General features: G+C 45.5%; 1 protein-coding gene across 1 annotated transcript; it reads right to left on the reverse strand.

Annotated features, from left to right (window-relative positions):
• Positions 1 to 622: 622 nt before the first annotated feature.
• BTG4 (BTG anti-proliferation factor 4) lies at positions 623 to 4,816 on the reverse strand. Its single transcript, XM_050983650.1, has 4 exons — positions 4,644 to 4,816; positions 3,594 to 3,731; positions 2,280 to 2,475; positions 623 to 790 (listed from the first exon to the last, which is right to left on the reverse strand). The coding sequence occupies exons 1-4, from the start codon at positions 4,814 to 4,816 to the stop codon at positions 623 to 625; spliced, it is 675 nt and encodes a 224-aa protein (XP_050839607.1).
• Positions 4,817 to 14,848: the final 10,032 nt, after the last annotated feature.

The following is a 14,848-nucleotide window of genomic DNA, read 5'->3' on the forward strand; positions in this document are numbered from 1 at the left end:
GGCAATCAGCCTGGCCTCCCAAATTCCAGAACACTCAACATCCAATATTTCCCAATGTCAGCTCAGCCTCCAGTGCAGATAAAAAACAAGTGAGGGAAGAGAAATCGCTCAAACCCCTTTTTTTACCCCAATAAATACAAAACTCGTGGGGGCACAGCAGAATTGAAATATTTTTGTGAGTCACTAAATACCCCAGACATTTCTGCTGGTGAGATTCAGGTCTTGGCCTCTGACACCTTTGCCAGAAGGAAGCAAAGTGCTTTCCAAAGCAGCCTGGGGGTGTTTTTATCTTCCTTCCCCTGCTGCTGCTTCCACCACAATCTCCTGAACACCCCTCAAGGCACCACCAGCAGCTGGCTTGGATAAAAGAACATCAGCAGATTTATTGATTTATGCATTTCCTTTTTAACTCACAAGCAGAGTCTCACAGTACATCTTCAATCTTATGTTAACATCAATTAAAAACATTTAAAATCCTAGGAAGAAAAAAAAAAATAATCCCCCAAAATGTTCATAAATACAGAGGCAGAGACAGGGATTCGACAGGAAGTGCTGTTTTTATGAGGTTTTGCAGTGCCAGCCTTCACCCCCTCACAAAATCAGTGCCAGGGGAGCCCTGGCTCTACCTCTTGGTGTTGATCCAGTGGTACCTGTCCACACGTGGGCCAGTGAAGGTGAACGTGGGTCTGCAGGTCCTGTAGCCCCTGAGCTGGGAGCCCTCGGCCAGGTGGGGCTTCCTGTGCAGGTACTGCCACCAGGGCTGGGGGGGAGCCTTGCAGAAGTCACCAAACTGAGCAGCAAAAGTGGGGAAAAACAAAAGTTAAAGTGTGCTGGGGAAGGAGGGGGAGCACTCAGGCCACCCCAAATCCCACCGTGGTCCCTCCTGAGGAAGCTGGGCCACCCCAGCTGCCTCCCCCCAAAGATCATCCCACCCACAGCCCCACCGAGGTGGGGAAACATTCCAAGGACAAGGACAAGCCCAGCTGTGTCCCCAATGCCACATCCTTCACACCCTTCCAGTGACTCCACCAGGGCTGGTCACCCCCATGAACAATTTAACTCTTCAAACAGTTCACACACTGCTCGTCCCACCCACAGCCCCACCGAGGTGGGAAAACATTCCAAGGACAAGGACAAGCCCAGCTGTGCTCCAAGCTGTGTCCCCAAGTGTCACATCGTAGCCATGGTATTTATTGAAAAAAAAATCCTTTCCTTAGGATTTTCCCTCCTGAGGAGCTGAGAGGCCTCAGGAACAAACTGCAAACAATTCTTCTCTGCTGCTGTGGGTGCAGCAGGTGGGGCTGGGATTGGTCTCTGGGGTTGTTTCTGATCAATGGCCAATCCCAGCCCAGCTGTCCAGACTGTCTCAGTCAGAGATGAGCCTTTGGAATCGTTCTTCTACTCTTTTAGTATAGTTTTAATATTATATATATATATATCATAAAAGAATACATCAAGCCTTCTGAAACATGGAGTCAGATCCTCGTCCCTTCCCTCACCCTGGGAGCCCTGTGAACACCCTCACACCCCCCATCCTTCACACCCTTCCAGTGACTCCACCAGGGCTGGTCACCCCCATGAACAATTTAACTCTTCAAACAGTTCACACACTGCTCGTCCCACCCACAGCCCCACCGAGGTGGGAAAACATTCCAAGGACAAGGACAAGCCCAGCTGTGTCCCCAGGTGCCACATCCTTCACACCCCTCCAGGGATGGTGACTCCACCAGGGCTGGTCACCACCCCGTGGAACAACTCAGCTCTCCAAGCACTGAGCTCACTGCTGGTGACACAGAGTGGAACAATCAGCAAGGGACAGGGGCACAGGGCTGAGCTGGGCTGCACACAGCACCGACAAGTGGGACACGTGAAACCAACTTCTGTGGGACAGTGACACCGTGGGCCAGGGCTGGGAAACCCTGCCAGGGCAGAAATCAAACCTGAACCTGGAGGCTGTTTCCCCCCACCCTGTCCCTGGGAGAAGAGCCCGAGCCCCCCTGCCAGGGCTGGAAAACCTTTCCAGGGCAGAAATCAAACCCAAACCTGATCCCAGCCTGGAGCAGCCCAGGGTTGTTTACTCCCATCCTGTCCCTGGGAGAGGAGCCCAAGCCCCCCTGCCAGCGCTGGGAAACCTTTCCAGGGCAGAAATCAAACCCAAACCTGCCCAGGAGCAGCTCGAGGTTGTTTCCCCCCATCCTGTCCCTGGGAGAGGAGCCCGAGCCCACCTGCCCCAGCCTCTCGGGAGGGGTTTTGGGGTGAGCAGCTCCCCCAGAGCCCACCTGGTAGATGCTGTTGGGGTTGCTGACGGTGGGGATGGCTCGGGGCTCCTGGCTGAAGCTCTCCTCGTCCGAGGAGGTGCTGGAGGGATAATCCAGGGCTGCCCTGCCCACGGCCAGGCTGATCTGCTGGGGCAGCTCGGGGCTCTCCTGCCCCCCGAAGTGAGCCACGGTGAAGGGCCGGCTCCTCTCGCCGTACCTGCCAGGGCCCAGGGAGAGCTGCAGGCTCTGGCACAGCTCCTGGACCTGGCCAGGATTGCTCTGACAGCCTCAGAAAAACACAAAAATCTGATTTGGGTCTCCTGAGCTCTGCTGCTTTGGAACCAGTTGGGAGATTGGTTTATCCAACAGGTGATTGTTCATTGGTTTCATGTGAATTGTTTTGATTTAATGACCAATCAGCCCAGCTGTGTCAGGGCTCTGGAAGGAGTCATGAGTTTGCATTATTAAATTTTTAGCCTTCTGCAAGTATCCTGTGCTCTTTAGTGCAGTTTTAATTTAGTATTTAATTTAATATATAATATAAAAAATATATTATATAAATATATACTATGTAAACATAACTATTAAATTACTTTATATATATTACTTTTGCTATATAAATATATATTTCTTACAATATTTAATAAATTGCATAAATATATATTATATCTACTATAAAACATATTACATAAATACAGATTATATATACTATATAATATAATGCATAAATATGTATTGAATATTTCTTTACATATAATATAATGCATAAATATATTGAATATGTTCTTTTATATATAATATAATGCTAAATATATATTGAATATTTCTTTTACTATATAATATAATGCATAAATATATATTGAATATTTCTTTTAATATATAATATAATGCATAATATATATTGAATATTTCTTTAATATATAATATAATGCATAAATGTATATTGAATATTTCATTAATATATAATATAATGCATAAATGTATATTGAATATTTCTCTTAATATATAATATAATGCACAAATATATATTATATAATACAGGCACTATATATTATATATAGTACATTAAATGAACTATATGTAACGTACTCTACGGTATAATTTTTATATTTTTATTAATATAATTATATCGTATGAATGTATAATATTTTTATATTATAGATTATATAATTTAGTATATACTACATTGAATTATACTCTACTATAATTTAATCTAATCTAATTTACCATAACACTGTGTTATAACATAGCAATATACAATAACAAAGGAGCCCTCTGAGAGCATTCCGAGTCCCCCGTGCCCACCCAGGCAGCTGGGCAGGGCCCGGAGCTCACCTGCAGCACACCTGGAAGGGATCCACCCACAGCGTCATCTCCTGGGGCAGCCCCAGCAGCTGGAAATCCACATCGCTCTGCTGGCACGCCTGCTCCAGCAGCGGCTCCCGCGCCCGCTGCCGGTTGATGCGGATGCACCTGGGGCACAGGGAGCGCTGGCCAGGGCTGGGCACCGCTGGGCACCGCGCCCTGCCTGCCCAAAGCTCCGCTGTGCCCCCAGCACCCTTAACCTGGCGCACCTGAGCCCAGCGGCAACGCGGCCTCAGGGGCTGGGGAGGCGATCCCTGCTTTGGGTGGCTGGGACAAAACCGTCCCAAAAGTCACTTAAAGAGCACCTGAATCCTGCATCCTGCCAGGCAGGGGCTATCTGGGACATGGGCCTTGAGATTTCCACCTCTCTTCTCTAATCCCACATTTACATGTATAAAAAAATCCACCTCAGTTCGCTAATCCCACATTTACATGTATAAAAAAATCCACCTCAGTTCGCTAATCTCACATTTACAGGTAAAACAAAAAAATTTCACCTCAGTTCTCTAATTCCACATTTGCAGGTTAAAAAAAAAAATTCACCTCAGTTCGCTAATTCCCACATTTCCAGGTTAAAAAATATTTCCATCTCAGTTTTCTAATCCCACATTTACAGGTAAAAAACAAAAATAAAAATTCCACCTCACTTCTCTAATCACTCATTTCCAGGTAGAAAAGCAATTTCTACCTCAGTTCTCTAATCACCCACTTACAGGTGGTAAAAACAAAAAGATGCCCACCTTAATCTCTAATCCCACATACACAGGTGAAACAATATTTCCATCTCAGTTTTCTTATCCCACATTTAGAGGTAAAAAAAAAATTCCACCTCTAACCACACATTCACAGGTTAAAAAAAAAAAAAAAAATATATATATATATATATATATATATAATTTTCACCAATTGATAATTTTTCCTTGAAGCCTAAGGGGTATCCTGGTGGTTCCCCCTGCATGACTGATTTCACCTGAAGGCCCCAGGAATTTCCCCTGGGATGCCCCCCTGGACCCCCCTCACCTGAAGGCCTGGCCTCGGGAGGGGTTGTCCAGGTACCAGTGCCCCTTGTACTTCTCGAAGAGCAGCGTGGTCAGCCTGGCTGCAAACCTCTCCATCTTGTGCTTGCTCAGCCTGTCCTCCCTCTTGGCCAGCTTGGTGATGAAGAAAACCGTGGCAGCAATTTCATCTTTCATCCTCACTCGGAGCACGGGAGGGGCTGGGGCAGAGATGGAGCAGCACAGCAGAGATTTAATAACATTAAGGCACTGTCAGCTTCCAAAAACTGATGCTGCAAAATCCACACCAGCCAGGGTGAGCCTGACTGCCAAACAGCATTTTGAATTTAGTTTGGGATATTAAAACCACTCTAATGCATTACTAGAAGGTGCCTGCACTAAGCAAATTGAGATTATAGAAAAAGAGTTTAAGATATAATTCTTATTTGTCACATATATGACAAGCAGACCTTAGAAATGGAGAGCTTTTCATGGAAAAAAGACCCAAAAAATCCCCTTTTCAAAGCTTCCAAAAACTGATGCTGCAAAATCCACACCAGCCAGGGTGAGCCTGACTGCCAAACAGCATTTTGAATTTAGTCTGGGACATTAAAACCACTCCAATGCATTACTAGAAGGTGCCTGCACTAAGCAAATTGAGATTATAGAAAAAGAATTTAAGATATAATTCTTATTTGTCACATATATGATAAGCAGACCTTACAAATAGAGAGCTTTTTATGGAAAAAAGACCCCAAAAAAATTATTTAAAAAAATCACCTTTTCACTGCAGAGAAAAACTGATCCTGCAAAATCCACACCAGCCAGGATGAGCCTGACTGCCAAACAATATTTTAAATTTAGTTTGGGATATTAAAACCACTCTAATACATTACTAGAAGGTGCCTGCACTAAGTAAGTTCACAATGCAAAAAAAGAGTTTGAGATATAATAGTTCTTATTTGTCACATATATGACAAGCAGACCTTAGAAATGGAGAGCTTTTCATGGAAAAAAGACCCAAAAAATCCCCTTTTCAAAGCTTCCAAAAACTGATGCTGCAAAATCCACACCAGCCAGGGTAAGCCTCACTGCCAAACAGCATTTTAAATTTAGTTTGGGATATTAAAACCACTCCAATGCATTACTAGAAGGTGCCTGCACTAAGCAAGCTGAGACTATAAAGAGTTTAAGATATAATTCTTATTTGTCACATATATGATAAGCAGACCTTAGAAATTGAGAGCTTTTCATGGAAAAAAAGACCAAAAAAAAAAAGCCAAAAGAAAAAAAAAAAAAAATCACCTTTTCACAGCTTCCAAAAACTGATGCTGCAAAATCCACACCAGCCAGGATAAGCCTCACTGCCAAATGACATTTTAAATTTAGTTTGGGATATTAAAACCACTCTAATACATTACTAGAAGATACCTGCACTAAGCAAATTGAGAATGTAAAAATAGAGTTTAAAATATAATAGTTCTTATTTGTCTCATATACAACCAGCAGCAGACCTTACAAATAGAGCTTTTTATGGAAAAGAGACCCAAAATATCACCTTTTCACAGCAGAGACAGTAAAAACCTGAATTAAACTCCACAAACAGCTGAAAGAGGCACCAAGAACACAGATAAAAACCCCAGAGCCCTGGATCAGCCACACAGGCACAACCCCAACAGCCAAAATCTCCCTCCCTGTGCCCCTGGCAGGGCTGGCTCAGGTTTTTATGGATCAGGAGCCATGTGGGGCTGAGGGGTGTAAGAATCTTCAGGTGAGCAGGAGCTGCAGGTGTGGGCTGGGTTAATTAACAGATTAATTAATTCCAAAAGATCTCCCTGGCTTCATTCCTGCATCAGCTCCTTCTCTGAGCTGACAAAACTGGTGTCCAGGGAAACGTCCAAGAGCAAGATTTGCCACTTGGAAGGGGTGGGTGATGCACACAATTATAATTTTTGAGTTCTTTTCAGTGCATTCAGCCCACTCTGGGTCTCCTGGACAATCCCAGACTCACAGACTGGGATTCCTCCAGGGCTGGCTTTGTCCTTCTGACCAGAGTCTGGAGTTAACCCTGATTTCTTTATTTCACATCCTTGTCCCTCAGTATCAGATTGTAACCTAACCCAAGCCATGACCTCTTCCTGTCAGCTTTGATTTCCTGAGGCAGGAGATAAACCAGGAGATGTTGGTGCCTTTTGGAACAGGCTGCTGCTTTCATCCTTATTAGGAACAGGAGAAAAAACCCAAAGCACTAAAACCAGTGCCTGGATATGCAGGGGACTGACCCAGAGCCCTGAGAGAGCAGGGAAATGTGCCCAGAGCCCCCAGCTGGGCAGGAGCATTCCCAGCCCGATTAAAGGAGCTGTCCCGGGGTCACCAGGCAAGCCCAGGCTTGAGGCAGGCAGGGACAGACCCACGGACAGTTTCTGTAGAAACTGCAGCCAGGCCAGGAGCAAACACTGCTCCCCAGGCATGCTCTGGCAGGAGCCACCCCTGCAGGACTCTTTTTTTTCTTTGCAGTTTTCCTGCTTTAAAGGAATGGAAATAAAGAATCCAAGTGCAGCTTGCCAGTGGCAATCTCCCCTCTGCAAGGTTGGGGGTGATGGAAGGCAGGCAGCTCCTCAGGTAAGCTGCTGCAGTTTGTGGATATTGCTATAAAATCAGGAAGGCTGAGCGATTTCCAGAGGGAAAAGCAGTTTGAATTTGTTGGTCACTGTTCTGAGCACATCCAGAAGCACCAATTCCATGGAGCACTAAATCAGGGGGTGGAAGAAACCTCCTACCTGGAGCTCACAGATTTATACCCCTGTACTGAAGCCATGCAGTCCCTGTAAAAAGAATTTTTGTGGGCTGGAGTGAAGCAGAAGCTGATTCTGATCGCCAGCACAAAAATTGTGGGGGTTGGAGCACTCCAGATTGCTGGAATTTAATTTAAGGTTTAGTGATTTAGGTAATAAAATAAACCTGGAATCCCCTGTGCTGTGGGTCCAGGATGTTCTGAAATTGGGCAATGAAGGGAAGGCTGTGAAGCTGCCTGGGTTTGGTTTGTGGAGTCCAAGAGCTGCTGCCAGAACTCCTGAGATGTTCTGGGTTTGCTCCCTCTGTGTGTGAGCCGTGGTTTTGGGGCTGGACAGATCCAAGGGCTCCGATGGCTGGGCAGAGCCCAAACCCAGGGAGGGCTGCAGGAGGTGCCCAGCACAGGACACGGACCCCAGGAGCTCCTCTGGGATTCCTGGTGGGAATCACACCAGGCTGGAGCCCCGGGACACCAGCTGGCACTGCCACCAGTGCCACCAGTGCCACCCTCCCCGGGGCCCTTAGGGTGGGAATTCCCGACTCCGGGTGTGTTCCCCAGGTTGGCTTTGCCCATGGAAACCTCTCCAGACTCCGGGTGTGTTCCCCAGGTTGGCTTTGCCCATGGAAACCTCTCCAGACTCCGGGTGTGTTCCCCAGGTTGGCTTTGCCCATGGAAACCTCTCCAGACTCCGGGTGTGTTCCCCATGTTGGATTTGCCCATGGAAACCTCTCCAGACTCCGGGTGTGTTCCCCAGGTTGGCTTTGCCCATGGAAACCTCTCCAGACTCTGGGTGTGTTCCCCAGGTTGGCTTTGCCCATGGAAACCTCTCCAGACTCTGGGTGTGTTTCCCATGTTGGCTTTGCCCATGGAAACCTCTCCAGACTCCGGGTGTGTTCCCCAGGTTGGCTTTGCCCATGGAATCCTCTCCTGACTCCAGGTGTGTTTCCCATGTTGGATTTGCCCATGGAATCCTCTCCAGACTCCGGGTGTGTTCCCCAGGTTGGCTTTGCCCATGGAAACCTCTCCAGACTCCGGGTGTGTTTCCCATGTTGGATTTGCCCATGGAAACCTCTCCTGCAACAAAGCTCCGGCGGCCGGGGCCACCTGGGCTGTCCCCAGGTCCCTCTGGCGGGGTGGCCATGGTGACAGCAGTACACAAAGCTCCCAGGCTGGGGCTGCCCTGGGGACACTCGGAGCTGGAGCCCCAGGAGGGAAGGAGGGAACATCCATGGAGAAAAAATGGGAGCAAACTCAGGGAAAAGGTGGGAAAATCCATGGAGAAAAAATGGGAACATCCCCAGGGAAAAGGTGGGAAAATCCACGGAGAAAAGGTGGGAATGTCCCCAGGGAAAAAGTGGGAACATCCCAGAAGAAAAGATGGGAGCAATCCAGGGACAAGGATGGGAACATCCCCAGGGAAAAGGATGGGAATATCCCAGGGGAAAAGATGGGAACATCCCAGGAGAAAAGGATGGGAATATCCCAGAGGAGAAGATGGGAACATCCTAGGGAAAAGGTGGGAACATGCCCAGAGGAATTCTGCCAGGGAAAGGCTCCTGGGGAAGGGAACAGGGAGGAATCAAAATACTAAATACAGATATAAATATTATACACAAATATAATAAAATAAGTATATAAATATGAATTTTAATAGAAATATGAATAGAAATATATACCGCTACAAATATAAACATATTTCTATTTATAGTTTATTTATATACATCTAAATATGTATATTAAATGTATACTTACATCTAATAAAAAGATATATCTAATATATATTTACCTCTATTTTATATTGTGCATATATGTAAATATGTGTGTTTACATAGAATGGAAATATATCTATAACATAACTAGAAATGTAACTAGAAATGTAAATAGAAATGTAACTAGAAATGTAACTAGAAATGTAAATAACTAACTATAACTATAAATATACAAATATATTAGTATTAATATACAAATAAATTAATATTAATATTAATTGTACATATAAATTGTACCTATAAATTGTCCATATAAGTGTAACTATAAATAATATAAATATACATATTTGGAATTTAGAAGGATATGGGTGATATAGCTAATATTTTCCATTATTTCCAATTCTTTGTCATTTTTAGAGCATTTGAGGAGCCGGAGAAAGTGAGAAGAAGGACTGGGAGTTGTTCCTTTGTTTGCAGGCTGCCCCGTGCCCCAGGAGGAGTGCTTGGTTTGCAGGCAGTGCCCTTAGCTGATTGTCCCTGCCCACAATCACTAACCTCACTGCCACCAAAACAAGGCACAGCCTTCCCTGTCTCCGGTGCCAAACCCCCCCGTGGGGTTTGTCCCAGCCTGGTTCCCTGCCCACAGCAGCAGTGCCACACCTGGGCAGTGTCGAGTGGAATCCTGGATTTCCTGCAGCTGGTGCTGCAATCCTCAGGAATTTTCCTGGACCGAGAATCCTGTCTGGTTTCAAATTATTCATTTATTGTATATTTAATTTTTAACACACACAGACTGGACCATGAATTATTTTAGGTTGCATCCTTCAGCTTCTCTGCCCAACATCAATAATTTTCTTTTTTCTTTTCGTGTTTTATTGAGGAAGGTAAGTGAAGGGAGTTTGGAGCAATGATAATACTCAAATGCAGGGTGGTGGCCCATAATAATAATTTGTATTTTAGTGTTTAATTGCTTTGCCTTTGCACTCTGGAAATGGTTTTTGTGTTGTGTCCACTGCAGTTTTTATAAAAACTCCTAAAATGTGGAGTGGGTATTAAACTCACTGTAGGTATAATTACCACTTAGCTTAAGTAAGAATTGTAATTGGAGAAAATAACAATTAATGCCAGAGCTTGCTGTAGGAGGAGCTTTTGGACAGAAAAATAGGGGTGAAAACTCTCTCTTAGCCCTTCAAAAAGGAAAGAAGCTTTGAACAATGATTACACTCAAATGCAGGGTGGTGCTGCAGAATAATTTGTATTTTAGTGTTTGTTTTGCCTTTGCACTCTGGAAATGGTTTTTGTGCTGTGTCCACTGCCCTGCCTGGGCAATAACCAGAAAAAGGAGGGAGCAAAGACAGAAATTGTTTTGTGAACTGTGAACGTCTGGCACTTGGATTTCTCTTTGTTATTTTGCCTTTTGTGAAACCTTTTTGTTCCTAACACTGCAACCGAAGCCATCCTGCTGATTTTCATGTCTCTGAGGTGGCTGAGCCACCTTGGCTGTGCTGTTTTGGTTAAAGTTTGCTGTTTTGGTTAAAGTTTGCTGTTTTGGTTAAAGTTTTGGTTAAAGGGCTGTGTCTCCATCCAGGGATCACAGACCCCCGAGAGCTCCTCCAGGCTGGCTGCAAGGAGTGGGAGCAGCACCCACAGACCGTGCCTCAGCCTGGCTGCCAGGCAGTGTGGTTAGCTGATTGCCCAGAGCCACAATCACTAGCCACACAGCCAGGTGAACAGGTCTGGAGTGCTGGGAGCAGGAATTTGGGAGCAGGACTCAGAGCTCCAGCAAGGCTGAGCAAGCAGAGAGCAGCACCAAGACAGGCAGGGAAATAAAACAAGAGCTGCCCTCCTGCCAAGCCCGTGTTCCCAGTGATCCACCTCATCTACAGCTCATTCCCACTGAAAAACAGGAGGATAAAATGGATTTTTGGGCTTTTTTCTCCTCCAGATTTGCAGGTTTTGATCCCATTCTGACTGGGCTCACCGAGGCTTCTGCTCTCACATGTCCCTCAGTTTATTCTTGCCGAATAAATGAAATTAAAGCCTGTGGTGGCAGCTGTCCCCATCCTGGGAGAAGCTGGGCTGGAGTGGAAATGGCCTGAAAGAAGATGGAAACTTCTGCTGGAGCAACTATTGACCTGGTTAATTAGTGTTAATTATTGATTAATCAACAGAACACAAATAAAGCAAACTCAGACTTTCAGCCTGACTCTGCAATTATCCTTTCTTCATTCCTAATTTTAGTGAAGCATTCCCCATTTTTAGTGAAAAGCTGGGTTTGGGAACTTGGAGTGGAAATGGCCTGGAAAAAGATGGAAACTTCTGCTGGAGCCCCAATTATTGACCTGGTTAATTAGTGTGCCCCACCATCAGGCAAACCCTTAACCACAGACATTGCACTTGCAGCCTGACTCTGCACTGATGATTTTTTATCCCATTTTGGCCCAGCACTGCCCGTGCTCAGAGGAGAGCTGGGTGTGGGAGCCAGGCCAGGCAGGAGGTGCTGAGCTCTGCAAACCTTCCCTGCCAGTCAGCAATCCCCTCTCCCCCCAGTCATCCCAGCAGGAATCCCATCCATCACCATCCATCAGCCTGCTGGGAATTCTGCCTGCAGCCAGCAGCAGCTCCCTGAGCCTCCCCTTCTTTCTATTTTTTACTTTTTTTATTTCAATTCCTTGGAATATTGGACTTGATGGGTTTGGAGGGGTTTTCCAAGCAGGGCTGAAAGCCAGGATTTGCAGCTTTGGGCAGCCATAAAGATTCATTTTAAGCAGTAAATGGCTTTGCACAAATATAGGACACCCTAAAAGCATCCCATAATTCTCTGAAAATTCAAATTACTGCAGTGGATAGAATAAGAATAATGGTCAGGTTTTTATCAGTCACGGATGTTGCTTAGTGTTCAAATCCAGATTTCAGGTTTCATTCATATGTGGACAAATCCAAAGGAGCAAACCCTGGAAATTGTATAAATCTGGGAGGAGAATGGGGGTTCACCCAAAAAAATTCCTAAATAAAAGAGGATCCTGCAGGCTGGGGAGCTCTGAAGTTCCAGGCCAGGCACAGGAGATAAATGAAGTTTAAGAGAGCTAAAAAAAGTTATTAAAGACAATTTATAGATCAAAACTCCAAGGAATAAGGCAGTGAGTCTAAATTCCTCAGTTTAATGTGAAAGGAATCTTGACAGCCTGGCCATTGTTATTTTTCTATTTTTTATTTTTGATTTTTTCCACTGCTGTCTCCAAGTTTTTACTCACTGAACCACAGACACTCAGTTTATAACCAAATTACCAAACTGGCCACTCCACTCCCTAAAAAGCTCTCAGAAACTGGATCTGAGCCACAGAGCAAGAATTCCATTTGGGGGTTTTTATTGTGATCAGCAGTGAAATACAGATTTACTGATTTCTAATGGTTTGGCCTGGCCTGGCCGGATGTTTATCAGGAGAATAAAATCCAGGAGTGAGAGGTCTGGATCCTATTAAGGCTTTTCTTTCCTGCTGCTGCAATTCCCAGGATACAAAGCAGAGACCAACGAGCTGAAGTTTAAAAAGCAAATATCTGAATTAACACAATTTAATTCCTCAGCTGCACAGAGTAGCACCGAGATATTAAAGCTGATAAGTGCAGAGATTGGAGAAATAAGCTGGGAAACAAGATTTCAAAAAGTCCTTTCAGGAATGACATCTTCATTTTGGACATAACTGCCTCCATTTTTCCTTCCTCCTTATTTAAGTTTTCAGTGGGTTCCTATTAAGCTCTTCCTCTTCTCAAAGTTTATTAAAATGCTGAGCTAAGTCTGTGTGCTCAGCCCAAATTCTGGTTTTTATTTCCCTTGGTCTAAAAACTCAGATTCTGTTTAGGGGGAAAAGAAGTCTGGATATTATTATCATTATTATCACTATCATTATTATTATTATTATCATTATTATCATTATCATCATTATCATTCTCATTACTGCTAAAATACCTACTCTGGTTTATCCTGTACTAATTCATATTTTTACCAGATTTAGAAATTAAAAGGCTGCTGCTGTTTTTCTCTCTTCTCCTTTATTTTCTGTCTGTTTCCCATCCATTTCTCAATAGTGGCCAAGAGAAGGAAATGGAAGCTCCAGCATTTTTTAATTTTGCTTTAATTCTGCCTGGGGTTCAGAAAGGCAGGGCCAGAGTGGTTGGGGAAGTGTTTTTATTTGTCTGGAAAAGCCAGGAAACCTCAGAGGCTGCTCCTGTTTCCCAGGTGTGACACACCCTCAGAGCCAGCAGCTCTCCAACGCTTCCCTCTGGAATTCCTGGCTCCTGCTGGCCTGGAGTGAGCTGTTTCCATGGCATTTTAAAGGCTTTTTCCCCCTTTAAAAATACCAATCTCAGGACCAGCTTCTCCCCCTGACCTCCCAAGAGCAGCTCAAACTTTTCAATCTCCTATAAAACCATCAATTTTAAAGTCTCAGTCCTGCTTTTCCTGTGCCTGAGCAGATTCACTCTGCTGCTTTGCCACCACCTGGGAAAACTTCATCATCTCTTGCATTTTTTCACATTTACCATTGGTTGGTGCATTCCAGAGCTTCTCCTGTTTTATTTTGCTCTCTTGGGCGTTGTGGTGGGCACGGCAGGTGAAGGGCAGAGGTGGGTGAGCCATCTCTGGCACAGCTGGCTTCCCTTTGCCGGGCTCAGAGGTCAATGGCACCTCTGGTTCCACAGGCTGACCAGGTTTATGGTTCAAAATCGCAGCTTTTCCTTTTCTTCCTCCTGCACGGACCACCCCAGGTTGGTTTGCCAAGGAATTTGCCGCTTGTTTCACTGCTTGGTTCCTTTTTGGTCCGAGATTTGGCAAAGCCTTTCTCAGGCTCTGCTTAACCAAAGCAAGGCGTGGCTGAGTCTCAGCAATCCGTGGAGCAATTTTGCAATTAAAATCCGTGACAGCCTGAGCCACGGACAGGGCTGGATGGAGAGCCCGGGCTGCAGGGATCAGGTGCGGAGCAGCTTCCCAGGAATCCGTGCAGGAATCGCAATTCCCGTGCTGTGCTTTCCCTTCCCGGGGCTAAAAACGCCGAGATTTTGGGGCCAATCCAGGGATTTTGCACTAAAAGTGATCTTTGAATTGATCCCTCCCCACTCAGAGCAGCCAGAATATTTGGAATAGTTCGATTCTAGAATATAGAACACAGATTCTATAGTTAGATTTGGAATAGTTAGATTTGGAAATAGATTTAGAAAAGTGGGATTGGGATGGATAAAGACAGAAAACCAATGAAGCTCCTCCCGCTTCTCCGCAGCAAATCCACAGCTGGGAAAGAGAAGGAAAAACCTTTCCAAAAGAAAAAAAAAATCTGAACATTTAGATTTAGAAAAGTGGGATTGGGATGGATAAAATTGTTGGCTGGAGCGACAGGAAACCATGAAGCTCATCCCGCTTCTCTGCAGCAAGCCTACAGCTGGGAAAGAGAAGGAAAAACCTTCCAAAAAAAAAAAAATTAAAATAAACCGCAATCCGAAATGGCCAGCGCGGGGCTGGACCCGCCCGTGGGTGGCTCCTGGTGGGCGGGGGGAGCTTTGGGGACATAAAGCGGGGCCGGGGGACGCGGGCAGAGCCATGCGGGGCTCGGGGGGCGGCGGGCGGAGGGGAGCGCTCAGAGCCGGGGCACCGCCGGCTCCGCGGGGCCGGGGCTGAGCCCAGCAGGAGGAAGAGGAGGGAAGGGAGGGAGGGAGGAAGGAAGGAGGAGCTGTGGC

The sequence above is a fragment of the Serinus canaria genome, chromosome 24 (assembly GCF_022539315.1).
Source record: "Serinus canaria isolate serCan28SL12 chromosome 24, serCan2020, whole genome shotgun sequence".
Lineage (NCBI taxonomy): Eukaryota > Metazoa > Chordata > Aves > Passeriformes > Fringillidae > Serinus > Serinus canaria.

Excerpts from the sequence above, each read along its gene's own strand:
- BTG4 (XM_050983650.1), bottom strand. The coding sequence starts at position 4,816 with ATGAAAGATGAAATTGCTGCCACGGTTTTCTTCATCACCAAGCTGGCC. Across the intron at positions 3,732-4,643 it reads TCCCGAGGCCAGGCCTTCAG|GTGCATCCGCATCAACCGGC; the intron begins GTGAGGGGGGTC and ends CCTGTGCCCCAG. Across the intron at positions 791-2,279 it reads ACCCCAACAGCATCTACCAG|TTTGGTGACTTCTGCAAGGC; the intron begins GTGGGCTCTGGG and ends TTTGCTGCTCAG.